This window comes from Stegodyphus dumicola, chromosome 3, assembly GCF_044657685.1.
Source record: "Stegodyphus dumicola isolate Sdum_Otavi_A_Nest chromosome 3, ASM4465768v1".
In the NCBI taxonomy this organism is placed as follows: Eukaryota; Metazoa; Arthropoda; class Arachnida; order Araneae; family Eresidae; genus Stegodyphus; species Stegodyphus dumicola.
Genome location: NC_140770.1, coordinates 67,364,089 through 67,380,801, shown reverse-complemented (window position 1 = coordinate 67,380,801; position 16,713 = coordinate 67,364,089). Strand labels below are relative to the sequence as shown.

Sequence of the window (16,713 nt, the reverse complement as noted above, 5' to 3'; positions counted from 1 at the left end):
AGGATCTCGAGTTCCATCGATGAAGTACTGCAGGGACTAGATCTCTGTGGTTTCTGTTGGGCAGTCCGAAAAGGATTGAAGAGGCAGCTTCTGAATTTCCATGGTGTGCTCCGGGACAGTTTCCGTGGCTTCTGTTAGCAAGATTTTTAACTGAAGCCTGCTATAATCTTTTAAACACTTCTGATCAAAGTGCAACTCCCGCGTGCCAGAAGATGCCTCTGGTTTTGGCGCAGAACTGAAAGATATCTGCTACGTCTGCTATTACAGAAGTTGCGAGACGATAGGCCCTACTTTCAGAATCCCATCTATTTGCGTTTGCTACTACAGAGAACAGAACGTTGTGCACTTGCCAGATCTTTCCATCACACAAGAATATCTTTAAAAGATGGTGGAAATAGCATGGGTAACAATTTCAAATCGCTAAAATTTTTCCCCTTGTTGTTATGCATTTCTTTTTAAGCAGCAAACTTCCTTGACGACAGCTGAAACTCTCTCTTTAGGGTGCTATTTGACAGCAGAGTCTTTCTGGGTCAAATGTATCCATTTTCTGGGACAAATATGGACTATGAGCTGTCAGTCTGAGACTACTGACATAACCACTATGGGATAAAACTGTATCAGATACAAAGTGGGTAAACTAATGTTTGCAAAAAAAAACAAAAAGTGCAATAATTCTTCATTTGCTTTTTTATTAAGAGAAGTAATTTTTTTGGTACATTAATTAAAACTTGAACTTTTTATCATCTGAGAGGATTGATCAGCACTTTTTTTCATTTTCCCTAACTGTTGGCGAAAAGTTATGTTTTTCCCTGAACTTTTTGAAAAAATCGTTTACATTCTCCCCTCTTTTCAAATAAGTTGGAAGCCTGAAAATATTTATTATGTAATCTTTAAAAATTTCAAAATTTTATAAAAAATATATTTTTGAAAACTGAAATTTAAAAATAAAAGGTCTGCAATAACTGAAAAAGTCTAAAGATCTGTGATGTGAGAGCTAAAATTAGGTAAATAAAATGAGAGATTACGAACAGATTTCAATTAATAGAAGTTTTCCTTCCTGTAGCTGATGGCACAGTGAAATAAGACTACATATTTGCAAAAATTCTGTAAATTGCTTCAAGATGCATACCTTTATTATCCATACAACATGAAATCTCTGGGTGAATTTCCACTGATATGGCAAAACATTAGGACCATCCCAAAATTTTTCAATGAACTCATCTGGATGACATGGAGAGCACATGATTAAGTGGGAATGGTATTTAACTGCTGTTGGAAAAGGTAAAGAATCATTCTTACCCTTACTTTTGCAAGTGATGGGAAAGGCTGCTGATCTAAGCAAATTTGATAGAAGGCATATTTTAACAGCCTAAAGACTCAGAACAAATATCTCTGAAATTATACGAATGGTAGGTTGTTCACAATCTGCCATTGTTAGTATTTATGCAAATTGAATAAACACCCATGAAACCAGCAGTAGATGCCAAGGTGTTGGATGTTCAAGTATCATCAATGAAAAAGGTTGCCCTAGACTGTTCTGCTTGATACAGCAAAATCAATGTCAGACAGTGGCTCAGTTTACAGTCCAATACTACATAGTTCAGTGGACACTGTTGGATATGGAACTGCACAGCAAACATACCACTCATGTGCTTCTGCTGATAAAGCATCATTGTCAACTATGCCTACAGGGGACCCAGGAACATGGATAAGTGGGAGACGAGTTGCCAGGTCAGATGAATCAAGATTTCTCATTCATCACATCGATGGTCGTGTCAAGGTACACACTATTCCAGGTGAACAAGTTGCTCCCTACTGTACAGCTGATCATACACTGGCTGGTGGTGGCAGTATTATGTTTTGATGGATGCTCTCATGGGTAGTTCTGGGATGCTTAATTGTGGTAGAACATACCATGAAAGCTGCAAATTATCTAACATAACTGCAGATCAGATGCACCGTTACATGGTATGTGTCTTCCCAACTGAAAATGGAATCGTCCAGCAAGACAACGCCCCCATGTCACAAGGCTCGAATTGTGTTGGAGTGGTTCGAGGAGCATAAGAATGAATTCCAATCAATGTCCTGGCCACCTAGCTCGCCAGATCTTAACCTGACAGAGCACATTTGAGATGTCAGGGAGAGACAGCTCAGAGCTCAAACACCACCATGTTAGAATGTCTCAACTTTGCATAACTGCTACTTAGACATTTGGTATAACCAGTTTCCAGTCATCTACTAAGAACTTATGGCATCCATGCCAAGGCATGTTGCAGCTGTTATGCAGGCCAAAGGTCATGCAACATGTTGAGTAGGTGGTTATAATGTTTTTGCTCTTCAATGTATATTTGTGCTATGCAATAAATGCATACACACTTAAACTGACACCTATTTTCATCCCCGATATAATTTATTTTTAAGGCTATTATATCAGTACTAAAATTTGTATGTTATTTTTCATCTTTGACATATTCACACTCTTAATTAAAAGGGAGATGATTAGAAGATTGTAAGATCGTGATGTCATAAAATATTCAAAAAGGGGAAAAAAAGCAATATTTTAATAGTTTCATTATGAAATTTTTTACAATAACAAAAATATATTACAAATTAAAAGCACTAAGTTAGTTCATAAGGCCATAAAAATATAAATGCATTAGCACCTATTATTTACATATCTCACACAATACTAATCTAAAATCGTTGGCCAATACAAAGAATTATTGTAAATATAAGGATTTGTCATTGGTTTCAATAAAAGTATCCACAGTACTAATCCAGTGACAAAAATAATCATTAGAATTGATCTTTTGGGTTGTTCAAGATTCAATAACTGACCAAAATCTGGAAATCCCATATGATTGCAGAAGGCATGGACAATAAATGGAGCAGCAACATGTCCTATTAAAATAATACATAATTACATATTATAGCTATCTTACAAAAGTTCATATTATAAAAATAGTCAAAATTTTTAAAAAACAAAAAGCCATTAAGTTTCACTAATCTTTTAATGATTCTAAATGCTAATGAACATTACCTGAAAGACATAACTTTAGCGCATAATTCTAAGTTTTTGCCTATGCTTCTCTTTTAGTGAATTATCTTCCTTTCTTTTTCTCTAACTTACACTAAGATGGAAGTCTAATTTATTTTAATTTTTATAATCTGTTGCATGCTATTAGATTCTGATGTTAAGCAAATACAGACACAATTTAGATACAATCCTTTCTTTAATCTATAAAAAACCACTGTATTACTATAATAGCTCCTATGTAAAAAAATAGGCAAAAAAGCAATTTAAACCGGCAGTGAAATTTTAGCTAGGGCCCAATTATGGCCAAAACATACAGTGCCAGAGTCTTAGACTCTAGTTTTTAATGTTTTCACAAATCATCCTTAATTTCTAATAACCAAGTTTCTGTTTTATGAATGGGGCAACAGGCTATGCCCCAAACCTCTACATAACCCCAAATAATCTCTTAATAAAAAAGAATTAATTGGACCCTGATTTTAAAGCTGTTTTAGGTTGGCCAGGATAGGTCAAATCACACAGATAAGAAGTGCTATTAATTCCCCAAAAATTCAAATCACAGAGAAATTTATATTTCAGAACAAGACAACAAAATATATTGATAGGTCAGAAAATGAACTGTTGGATTTGTGTAAAATCCAAGTAATTTTGTCATGATGGTATGAAAATATCCAGTACATTTTTTTATCATTAAAAAATATAGAAACTTAATTGGCAGTCCTCTGATGGAGAGACATAGAACTAGATTAACTATATACATAGTATTTATTGATTTTAAATATAGATAGACAGATAATAGATATAGATAGACATTAATGATATAAGACCTAATGCGGTACTGCTTTTGGCTCTTACCACCTACTCATAAAGGCCAAAATCACTATAAAACTGATAGATAAAGATACGAGAGATAAAACAAAAAAAAAAGGGGGGGTACAATTACGAACCGTTAAAGCACCAAAATTTTAAACTAAAATACCAGTCTCATCTCAACCAAAAGTTGGATTCAGGCAACTGCAATTAAGGATATTTTCCCTAATGCAGAAGATTTTAATCTTGGTGACAGTGAAAACATCATATGTAGAAGCTGGTTTGAAAAAGAATGTGAGCTGGTTACAAAAAAATAAAAGAAAATATTATGATAAAATGTTACAGAGATAATAGTCAAGAAACACAGCTGAAGTTTTTAAAGAGGTGAGAAGGCAGGAGAAGAAGATGCATACGAAAAAAAAAAAAAAAGAATTTTTCACGAAGACCTATTTGAAGGTGTTGAACATCTTGGGGGTTCTAGTAGGAACAATTTTTTTTTTTTTTTTTTTTTTTTTTTTTTTTTTTTTTGTGATATTAATCTTGGACATAAAAGTTTCAAACCACATATAACAGCTTGTAGGAATTGTAACATATTTGCATTGCTACGCTATCAATGTTATACCAGTAAGAAATGTAAAGAAACTTTGCACATAAAATATCCATGCTTGAAGATGCATATGCTTAATTTTTTTTCAGTTATTTTATAAGTTTGACGAAAAAAAGATGGTTGTATGATCAAAATAGTAAGATTTCTCTAAAACTTTATTACGTTCATATAAAAAATATGCATCGCCAATGGGATTGAAAAGTGAAATTAGTGTTTATTTAAAAATGAAAGGAATACAGCACATGTGAGTATCAGTTTTTTTTTTTTTTTTTTTTTTTTACATACAGTGCCGTTTTATATGAAAATGTTTCACCTTATTATTGAATTCAACTAATAGTACGATATTCTAAGTTTGAACTTTTGGATTAAAACATCAAAATAATTAGCCTGATTAGGATGTTCTTTTGAAATTTGAGCTCTTGTATTAGAGTCCTAAATCAAGAATTTTGTTGTGTGAATCAAGTTAGAGTCTTGAATACTTTTTATTTACTTTAGTATAAATTATTCAGAGCAAGCTTTGCAGATTTTTATTAAATGAAAAGCACATACTTTTTATTGTATTCAGTGTTTTTTTTTTAAATACATTGTGTCATATTTGAATTTATAATTAAAAAGAAAGAAAAAAAAAAAAAAGAAAAGAAACCTAGACTAAGTTGATTTGTATTTTTTTAATATTGGCTAAAAGGCTTTTAAAATTAATTTTGATACACTGCCCAAGAGTTTTCTGTTTCAAAAAATGACATTTCTTGCCAAGGGTAGAAAACAAGATTTAATAGAAGTAGCCAAAGAATTAGGTGAGAAAATGCCACTCACAAGTAAGGTCCCAGAAATAAATTAAAAAAAATAATAATAATAATAATAATAATAATAATAATAATCACTGAAAGTCACTTTTACAATAAAAAAGAAGTTAAATTAATTCTCCGAGTAATAAGTTTCTCAAAGTTAAACATAATTGCTGATTTAGAAGAAGGCCTGGCTCGAGAAGCAAGGGCATATGAATTAGAAATAAAGCGGCTTGAATTGGAAAATCGGGAAATGCGAGCTAGATAATCAATAGTGAATAAAGTAAAATCAAGCTATAAAATCCAGTTGTCACAAACTACTCCAGAGTCTAATGAAAAAAAAAAAAAAAAAAAAAAGAGATGAAATTGGGCTATATTTGATAAATTTTGAGAAAAAGGCTGAAATGACTCAGATCCCTAAGAAAGATTGTGTGCCTTATCTTTTGGGTGTTAAACCTACTGAAATCTCCAATATGTTAGCTAGAGAACCACCTGAAGATGCAATTTAATACAAATATGTGAAAAATCTAATCTTAAAAAAATATAAACTTAATAGTGAAATGCTGACACAATGCTTTTACTGACATCAAAACATTCCTGAAAAGCCTTGAAGAAATTATGCTTATGAACTTTATAGTTACTTTTTGGAGTGGATTGCAAATTTAGAAATTAAGACATTTGAAAATCTGAAAGATTTCATAGTTACTGAGAAAATTAAATATAGAGTTCCTATGGAAGTAAAAGACCATTTTGTTGATGAAATTAAAAACTCCATATGAGCTAGCAGAAAAATTAGAAGAGTATGAGAGTATTAAACAAAGCTTTAAGAAGGAAAATCCTAGAAAACAAGGTTTAAAACTTCAAGAAAGTCATCAAAATGGGAAAAGAATGCAAAGTAAATTATCACTATAGACAAAATCCTAAAGAAATCTCAAAAGATTTTAATACTAAACATATAATTAAGACAGAACGTACTAATAAAATTTAGGAATGGGAATTCGTGAAATGAAGACAACATTGTTGTTATGAATGCGGATCCTACTCGCATTTTCAACCTTAATGTGATAAGCTCATGAAGAATTTGGAAACTGTATCATCAAATGAAACTGTACCCTCAAATGAATTTTCCAAAAAGAGTTTTAAGGATATTATGGCTTCACATACCAGCCTAGGTAACCAGCCACATACCTCCACATACCAGCTATAAAATGTCCATACTTAGAGATACTAGTGCAACTAGTGGATTTAATTTGCCAAAAGTATGTATAGCCTTCCATGTACAAGGGTGAAACCATGTGGATATGAACATCTTTGAGAGAACATCCAATATCCTTATCTTTGACTAAGGTAGAGCTTGAATGTGATCTTGGTCATATAATAACAAATAGATTAATTAAATCTAGGAAGGCATCTTCTAGCTGGATACAAACAGCTGGATTATTTGAAGAGGCAAAACGAGATGAAGAAGTTCAAATCCATATGATAAACTCTGTACAAACTCATGCTCAACAGTGACGTCTAAAAGAAATGGAAAATTTAGACTCAACAGATGAGTTAAATTTTTAAACTGAACTTGCAGACAAAGACACACTGACTGAAAATGAAAGTTTGCCTTCTATGAAATATGGATGTTCTGAATTAGATCTGATAAAGGCCTCTTTAGAAATATTTATACCAGAACAGAAGGAGAGCGCTGAATTGAAGCCACTTCATGAGGGAGATAAAATAAAATCTTGTAAAGGTACAAGGCATATGTTGAAAGGACATATGCTCTTTTTCAAAAAAGAAGATTGTGATGGAACACAAAGACTGTTGATTATTGCTCCTGAGAAATATCGGAAACAGTTGATGACTATTTCTGATGAAGAAATAGCAGCCCATCTTGGTGCAACAAAGATCAAAGATGCATTATTCAAAACTTTTTATTGGCCAAATCGTTACAAAGATGTCAAGAATTTTGTTAAAACTAGTGACAAATGTCAAAGAATTGGAAAGCCACAAGATAAAAAGAAAGAGCCATTGAAAATTGCTGTTACCATGCATATATTTTCAAAAATAAATATTGATGCTTGTGGGCTTCTGCTTGTGATACCTTCAGAAAATAAATATCTGATAACTGCAGTTCCTGTTGTAAATATTTGTTCATCAATGATTGTTGATGGTTTTCTTCAAATTTTTAGTCAAATGGGATTTCCAAAAGAGGTGCAGACCAAGCCATATCTTTTATGAGCATGCTGACATTGAATTTCCTAGAAAAATTTGGAATTAAAGTTTTATGAAGTTCTATTTACCATTCATAAAGCAATCCATAATTCTTCCAGTCCTGTTTTGGCCTCCTCGGTGATTGCGGTGATTTGTGCCCAGAGGGCGCACCGCACAAAAAGTTAGTTGCGTTACAGAACGTAAGGGAAGCGGACACGCCAAAATGTCGGGCGTATTACCGCTAATTGAGGTAATTGCATCGTATCTGTCAGGTGGCAGAAAACTAATATGATGTATCAATTCACATGCCAGGTGGCAGAATATGTCTATCATGTACATGCCAGGAGGCATAACGCTTGTAAACATGCCAGGTGGCATACGACTTGTAAATAAATTGTAAATAAATGTACAGTAAAATATCTTGGTGCAATAGATCAAAGAACAAGCATCAACAACCTTCTGATCATTTGGATACGTACATTTTTTCTGGTGACACCAGACTTGATTTGTGGAGATGAAGAATGGACGAAGAAAATTAGTGAGTTCATGACTGAAAAGCCAGGATTTAACGCGAAGAAATTCGAGGTAGGCCCTTTTTCATTTTTCCAGTTTTGAATAGAATTGTTGAATAAAAATCTTGGTGATTATTATAGTTGATAGAATCTAATGGTAAAATGGAGGCTATGAATAAGGCAAAGAAGTTGCGTACGGTGACGCGTAACTTAACTACCAAGTTGATGAGTAAAATAGATTCTGCATTGTTAGAAGAGGGTGAAACCGCGGATGAGAAATTAAAAGAATTACTCGAAATGTTACTTGAAAAATCGCAGTTGTTGAAACAATACGATTCTGAGATTGAAAAACTTATAATTACGGAACAGGAGTTAGAAACAGAAGTAATTTCCGCGCAGGAATATCAGGAAAGAATTATAAGTTTTAAATGTAAAATTCAGGAAAAATTAAGAAAAAACGCGTGTAAAGTTGAATCTAGAAATTCTAGTGAGGAAACTATATCCACGAAGTTGAAAACTTGTGAAGTTAATACTTTAAAATTGCCAAAATTAACGATTACAAAATATTACGGTGATCCTTGTTCTTGGCTTGAATTCTGGAATCAGTTTAGTAATTCCATTCACCAAAACGAAAGTCTCAGTTCGGTTGACAAGTTTTGTTATTTAAAATCGCTTTTGGGAGGTTTAGCTTTAAATGCTATTAGTGGATTAACATTTACTAGTGAAAACTATACGGTGGCTGTTGATATACTAAAAAACCGTTTCGGCAGAGATGACCTGCTAATTAATGCGCATATGAATAAATTGTTGAGTTTAGAACCTGTAAAATATTCCGGAAATACGGCTTCTTTGAGGAAGCTTTATGACGATATAGAAATACAAATAAGGAATTTAAATTCTTTAAATGTTACTAGTGGTTCTTACGGACATTTATTATCCCCTATTTTGTTAAAATTAATACCCGAGAATTTAACTCTAACTGAACTAACGTTCTTGAAAACTGAAGTGGAATGTAGGGAAACATCAATGATGTTAATGCATTCTAAGAATTTTGATGTAAATGAAACATCAATACGAAACAAAAGTTCCCATCAAGGTTATCAAAATAAATCTTACATGCATTCTAAAAGAAATATTTACAGTACGAATAAGCAAGGTGCTTCAGTATTAACTAGTCAAAGCGAAACTCCCTCTAAATACTTTCAAAAATCACATTTTAATCAAAATCGAAAGTTCTCTACCCCGCCTAAGAAAGAGAATCAAAATGTCTGCATATTTTGTTTATCTGCTTGTCATATGAATCATGATTGCGCACTTGATTTAAAGGCTCGCCGAAAGGCATTAATGGATCGAGGTTTATGTTTTATTTGCTTTTCGAAAGGGCATCCCAGGCGTTTCTGTGATCATAAAGATGAAAAATGCAGACTGTGCAATGTCCAAGGTTTACATAATTCGTTAATATGTGACGCTGCATCGAAAGATTTAGAGACGGATACTTCCAATCAGACAAAACAAACGCCAATCCCTGAAGCTTCTCTTTCGCTCTTATGCAATGAAAATAATAACAAAATTAAACTACCGACTTCCGTTCTTTTACAGACGTTTTCGGCAACAGTTAGGTGTAAAGGGGGGAACGAAAAGGTATTACGTTGTATGCTAGATTCAGGGTCAACAAAGTCATTCATCTTACGAGAAGTGGTTGATTCACTGGGGTTGAAAATTATTAATAAAGAAGCGCTTATTATTTTCACATTTGGATGCAAAGATGCAAAAGAGCGCTTGTATGATATCGTAGAAATCGTATTGCAAAATGTAAGCCATCCCAGTAAAAAGATAAAAATTAACGCAATAGTCATTGATTCTATAACACTAGGGCAAGTAAAAGTTCCTTCTCGGTGGATACGAAAGATGGCGTTTGAGAAGGGAATAGAATTAGCAGATGCTGGTACGAGTGACGAAATTCAAGTATTAATAGGTTCGGATTATATTTGGGAAATTTTAGGAGAACGAAACGTGAAGATTTGTAAAAAATTAGTCGCAACAGAAAGCACTTTCGGTTTTGTGATTCAAGGCAAGGACGAAGGATCAAATTGTAAGGACGCAAGAGTTAATCATATAACCGTTGTAAATGAGGACTTAGATTATGAAAGAGTTAAAAAATTATGGGAATTAGAAGCAATTGGGATAAGTTCGGATAAAGAAATATCTCTATCAGATAAAGAAATTTTAGAGTCATTTGAACGAAATACAACTTACAAGAATAAAAGGTATGAAACTCGATTATTGTGGAAAGAGGGTGTTGAAGGTTTAAATAACAATTATGAATCCATTTACTGTTCGAATTAAACTCTTAATGCAAACTATGTGGGAAAAGGGTATTCAATGGGACGAAAGTGTTCCCCTTGATACAGAATTCATATTTCAGGAATGGTTAAAAGAAGTTGAAAAAATAAAGTTTTTCGAAATTCCCAGACAGTACTTCAGTGATAATAACGGAAATATATTTTACTGGACTGATTCCCAAATTTGCATTGACTGGATCAAGGGATCTGCCAACGAGTGGAAACAATTTGTTAGAAATCGTGTGGTAGAAATCAAAGAGAAAATAATTTTAAACAACTGGTACTTTTGCAGTGGGAAGACAAACCCTGCTGATAAACTTACGAGGGGCATGGATGCTAAAGCTCTAATTAATGATAGTGATTGGTTTTCTGGGCCACCCTGGCTTTCAGAAGTAGATATTCGACATCACATAAACGAAATGAATACCGAAGCTGACTTGCAAAACGTTAGTGAAGAACGTAAATGTGTTACTTTGAAAACACTTGTGGAATCTACAGAACCGTTACTAAATCTTGAACTGTACGGAAATTTAACCAAAGTACTGGGAATAATGGCTTATGTTCTGCGCTTCGTGAACAACTGTAAATCCGCTCGTGAAAAGCAATCTGGTGTGCTTACCGCCTATGAGTTACGTAAGGCTTCAGAATTTCAAAGGTGGTTAGCAAATGAAAACATAAAGTGGATATTCAACCCGCCAGCTGCTCCACATCATGGTGGTATATGGGAGGTAGCTGTTAGATCTATGAAGCTGCATCTAAAGAAATGTGTTGGAACTCAAATTTTGACTTATGAAGAGTTTCTAACTAATTGCACAAATTGAAGCATGCTTAAATTCGAGGCCAATAACACCGGTCTCCAGTGATCCCAATGATTTGACAGCTTTGACTCCTGGACACTTTATTATAGGGACTTCTTTAACAGCTGTTCCGGAACAAGATTTAACTGAAGTACGAGTGTCTCGATTGCAAAGATGGCAACTAACACAGCAGATGTTCCAAGGGTTTTGGAATCGGTGGTGTAAGGAGTACCTGTGCCAACTACAGCAGCGTAGCAAATGGAGACAGCCTAGCAGAAATATTCGCCTAAATGACTTGGTTCTCATTAAAGAAGATAATATGCCTTCATTACGTTGGAAACTCGGGCGAGTAATAGAAGTGTTTCCTGGAAGAGACAATAATGTCCGAGTGGTTAGACTAAAAACTGTGCACGGGGACATTAAACGTCCTATTACCAAACTGTGTCTTTTACCAGTTGAAGAACATTAACTTAAGTGTTTGGTTTATATTGAATATGTTTTATTATTTTTTTATTTCTTATTGTACTAATAATTTTATTTGTTTGTTCTAGTTTAACCCTCATAGTTAACGTTTCAATATAGTAAGATATAAGATGTTTTGCTAGAAGATTGGTAAGTGTGATATGTAATTTTATACTTTTTGAAGGTTTTTGTATGTTTTCAGTTTCTATATTTTTCATTTACTTGTTTGCATATATTGAAGATTGTATTAAGATGAATGTAATTCATCGGAGGGGGGGAGGATGTTTTGGCCTCCTCGGTGATTGTGGTGATTTGTGCCCAGAGGGCGCACCGCACAAAAAGTTAGTTGCGTTACAGAACGTAAGGGAAGCGGACACGCCAAAATGTCGGGCGTATTACCGCTAATTGAGGTAATTGCATCGTATCTGTCAGGTGGCAGAAAACTAATATGATGTATCAATTCACATGCCAGGTGGCAGAATATGTCTATCATGTACATGCCAGGAGGCATAACGCTTGTAAACATGCCAGGTGGCATACGATTTGTAAATAAATTGTAAATAAATGTACAGTAAAATATCTTGGTGCAATAGATCAAAGAACAGTCCTATGTCCAGAATATGGTCTGGACTGGAATAAAATACTACATCAGGCTTTATTTGCCCTTCGAACCATTATTAACGACAGTACAGGTTTCATGCCAACAGAATTAGTTCATGGCGGAAACTTAAGAACTCCAATTACGCTATTGTATGAAAAATTATCTGGCAAAGAAGAAGAAAATAGTGTCAGTGGGCTGTGTTTTTGAACTAATGAATCGAATGAGGAGATGTCAAGAACTCGCTCTCCAGCACATGGAAGAAGCCAAAGAAAGGCAAAAGCTCTGGTATGATTGCAAAAACAGAACATAAATTTTAAGAAGGAGACTTAGTTCCAGTTATGGCTTCTTCGAAATTATCAGTTAAGTGAATAGGTCCTGGAAAACTAAATCAACAATTATCAGAGACAAATTATGTAATCGAGTTTCCCGGAAAAATAAAAACTCATGTGTACCACATTAATATGCTGAAACAGTATTTTCAATGAGCAGAAAATATAAACTTGCTATGTTTAAAAGACAGGATAAACGACTATGAAATAATGAGTCAGATACTGAAATGTCTGAAGTTTTGCAAGGCATCCAGTTGAATTTACTGTTATCTGAAGATCAACTAAATGATTTAAAGCAGTTGATATACAAGTATTCCTGTATTATCTCTAATGAACCAGGATGTACTGACCTTACTGAACATGATATTAAACTAGAAGCAGATAGACCAATATGTGCAAAACCTTATCAGATGTCTGTCAGCAAAACCAAGATTTTAAAAACTGAAGGAGAAAGGTGACAAATCTCAAAGTAACAGAAGCAGATGAATTGGATTTTACCTTTCTACTCATACTGGTTGAAATTCTTGGAAAAAATGCAAGACCATGCATTGATTACCATCACCTGAACAAGGCAACTTGGACACAATATTTTCCCTTGCCAAACATTGAACATTTAGTAGAAAAAGCATCATCTGCAAGATATATAACTATTCTAGATCTTACTCAAGGTTACTGGCAAATCCCATTAACTAAAGAGCTCAGTGTTATGCTGCTTTTGAGACAAGTTTTAGCACATTAGATCCTTAAGGTTACCCATTCGGGCTAAAAAATGCACCACATGATTTTAGCCATTTGATGGCTGGATTATTAAAAAACTGTGAAGAATTCGCTGTACCTGTATTAATGATGTCATAGTATTCTCATGAATCTAGGAAGAGCATCTGAAGCACCTAGAAATTATTTTGGAGAAGATGAAAATTGCTAAACTGCATATTAAGCCTTCAAAATGTCAGTTTGCTCATACGACCATCAAATATCTAGGTCATGTAGTAGGTCAAAGAAGACCAGGAGAAGTAAAAGTCCAAGCCATAAAGGACTTCAATAAACCTACCACAAAAATACAGGTCCGGTCAATTTTAGGACTTGCGGGATATTATCGAAGGCATATTTCTGATTTCTTTACCACTGAGATTTGTTAAAAGGAAAATGTTTCAAATCAACCATAAATTGGACTGAGTGCCAAAACACTTTTAATGAAATCAAGAAATTTTTAACAGAAAATCCAGTGTTATACAGTCTGAACTTTTCTGAACAGTTTGAACGTTTTGAATATTGGTAATGGCACTGTATTATTACAGATAAATGTTAAAGGTGAGAAACATCCAATAACATCTGTTAGCAAAAAGTTTTCTGGAGGCCAAAGCAGCTAAAATGCATCTTAGCATCAAACAAACAAAAACTAAATACTATATGTCATGCACTAGGCCAAAATTTAATCATTCCTTCTCAGAAATTCATAAATAGAAAATTTTTTAGTGTTTCAACTATCCTGGCTGTGTAATTAACACAGAGAACAATATCTTTTCTGAAATGTATAATAGCACTCTTTGATTTAAAGAATGATCTGAAATTAAACTTATCAAAAGGACAACTAAACTGACAATTTACAAATATTTAATTAGACCTGTTTTGATGTATGGAACTGGAACCTGGACAGTGATTGAATAGAATAAAGAAATACTTGCAGTCTTTGAGAGAAAGATTTTGAGAAGAGTTGTAGGAGATATTCAAATAGATGAATATGGTGAAGTATTAGTACAAAAATCTACAGAACATATGGGTATCCAGGCATCATAAATTTCATTAGCACCCAAAGATTAAGAAGGGCTGGTCATCTAATCAGAATGCCTGAAAAAAAGTTCAAAATAATATCCCCAAAGCATTCGAAAAAGAGAAAAACCAAAACACACATGGCTAAATTGTCTGGACAGAGACCTGTCTAACTTAAACCTCATTAACTGGAAGACTAAGGCTGAGAGCAGAATATCCCAGAATCAAATTTTAAAGAAATCATGGGTCCTCAAGGGCTGTCAAGTCACTGAAGGAAACATACTGTTGCAATTAAAAGGGAATATATATATAATATAATACATAAATTGAATGGAATTTTTTCTCCTTAATAAATTTATGCTACAATTATTTTTTTAAAAAAGCTGGTGACTATTGCTTACAACAATGTGTGCTGCAACCCTTTAAAAGAGTAAAGAAAATAATAATAAATAAATAATAGTTTGCAATAAAGAGTGCAGAGATTTTTAATGACTCTCATATAGTGTCCTATGATTTCTTCATTTGGGTCAATCTCCTTGCAAAAGCAGGCATTTCCTATGTCATTTTTAATGATTCATTTGACTTGTAAGTTAAAGGCATTTTATCTTCTTCATATCATTGTTTTCACAGTCAGAGTTATAAGATTATCCAATTTTTCATTCAGCATCTCACGTTGAATTCTTTGACTTCTTCTTGCCTATCTGAAAATATTTCATTGCCAGGCATTTTAGAAATTTGTACAATTCTTTTGGCTTTATTTTTAATCAATGGTAATCCTTTAAAATTGTTGATAACTTCTGGCCACAGCTGATGCCAGCAAGCATTTAATACTGATGAATGAACATTGAACCATATATGAACAAAGATCTACCATTAGAAAAATTAAATGGAAATAATTAAGGTAACATATATATGCAAAATAACATTCCACAAATCCATGCTCAGCAAAGGTTATCTGTATAACATTTCAAAGATAAATGAATACATAATATGTATTATACAGAAACTGAGTATTACAGAAATAAAGAAAAGTACTTTCATCCAACTTACCTGTTCGTAAGAATAAGTATGTTGAATAAGCACCAAAAACTGTAGTGTAAGCAAACTGAAATACTAGGAAATATATTTATTAAAGAAAAAATAATATATATAGGAGAAAATATATGTATTAAACCCAGAATACAGCTAACCCCCAATATAAAACAAATTTTAATGTCAGATAGTAAGTTCAGATAATACAAAATTACTTACAAGACTGTAAAACAGCTACTTTGAACTTAGCTCCATGAGCTAGCTTTTCATTCAAAAGATGAAGATGAGCTAAAAGAATAATATTGAAATAAATAAATAAAATAAAATTTTATGCCCATAAACTTTAACAAAATACAAAATGAGGCTGAAGACTTTCTAATTTTGGAGTTTTTACCTATAGTTACTTTTATCACTTTGGAACATCTGCTTCAGTGTTATTTGAACATACTGTATTATATTATCGATTCAGTATTGATAAGCATATTACCTTGTATCCCATTTGAGCATACTATGTATATATTATTTTTAGTTACAAAATATGTATTTGTATTCAAGAGCACATTCTGAATACAAAATTGTAATCTTAAAACTATTTCTGCAAAATATTACAGAATCATACAAGTATGCAATGAACAATTATACACGTTCATTACTTTTCAATCGAAAATGTATTCATCACAGGCATTTCAGCCTTTCATAAATATAGTTCACCCTGATGCAGAATACAACAATTTAACATTAATAAATAGTTATAAATATAAAGTCTGTCATTCTGCATCCTGTAATATATATTTAATATAGTCAAACTCCTGTTGCTTAGATAGTACAGTATTCTTTCTAGACCAAATAAAATTAAACTTGTTGTTAAATTATTTATTTTCCTCCCTTTAAGATAATAAGAACATGATAATACAGTACAGTACACACACAGTTAAGAAGTCGTGAAGTTAATTTATATAGTATACGAGACATACATGTCTCCAATGTTCCGAAAATATTCAGTAACATTTAGGTGCACAAATGGCTACATAACAGACTGCTTAGCATTAGTAGCTCATGCTGGCTTCAGTTCTTAGTTCCAATAGAATAAAAACAAGTTTTCCCAATGTGTAATATGAATATATAAGACAGCTTTCCTTACAGTCTTCTCGAAAGATATCCTGCTCCAATTGTTGACACTTAGACAACACAGAAATTTAACCAACAGGACATTCAGCCAACATGGATATTTAGACAATACTTTCCTTCAGCACATTTAACCTATAACACCTTTACAACACATGCATTTGAACAAAAGGATGCAATAACATTTTAGTAAAATTTGCCTGTATTTTTCCAATTAAAGGCTGCTTCCAGGTTGTATAAGAAGATTTAAGGGCAAGTATCACATTTGTGTTTTTCCTTAAGGCTAAACACACATAGATTTTAAA

General features: G+C 33.1%; 1 protein-coding gene across 3 annotated transcripts in view; it reads right to left on the bottom strand.

Moving 5' to 3' along the window:
- Positions 1-2,542: 2,542 nt before the first annotated feature.
- Sras (Ras converting CAAX endopeptidase Sras) overlaps positions 2,543-16,713 on the bottom strand; it is a 45,743-nt gene continuing 31,572 nt past the window's right edge. For 2 of the 3 annotated variants that reach the window (XM_035354369.2, XM_085812974.1), the window contains exons 7-9: positions 15,503-15,571; positions 15,302-15,364; positions 2,543-2,901 (exon numbers count right to left, since the gene is read on the bottom strand). In XM_035354369.2, the coding sequence (XP_035210260.1) occupies positions 2,690-2,901; positions 15,302-15,364; positions 15,503-15,571 (344 nt within the window). In that variant the 3' untranslated portion in view covers positions 2,543-2,689. The remainder of the gene's footprint in view (positions 2,902-15,301; positions 15,365-15,502; positions 15,572-16,713) is intronic. The other variant, XM_035354370.2, reaches the window with a different exon arrangement.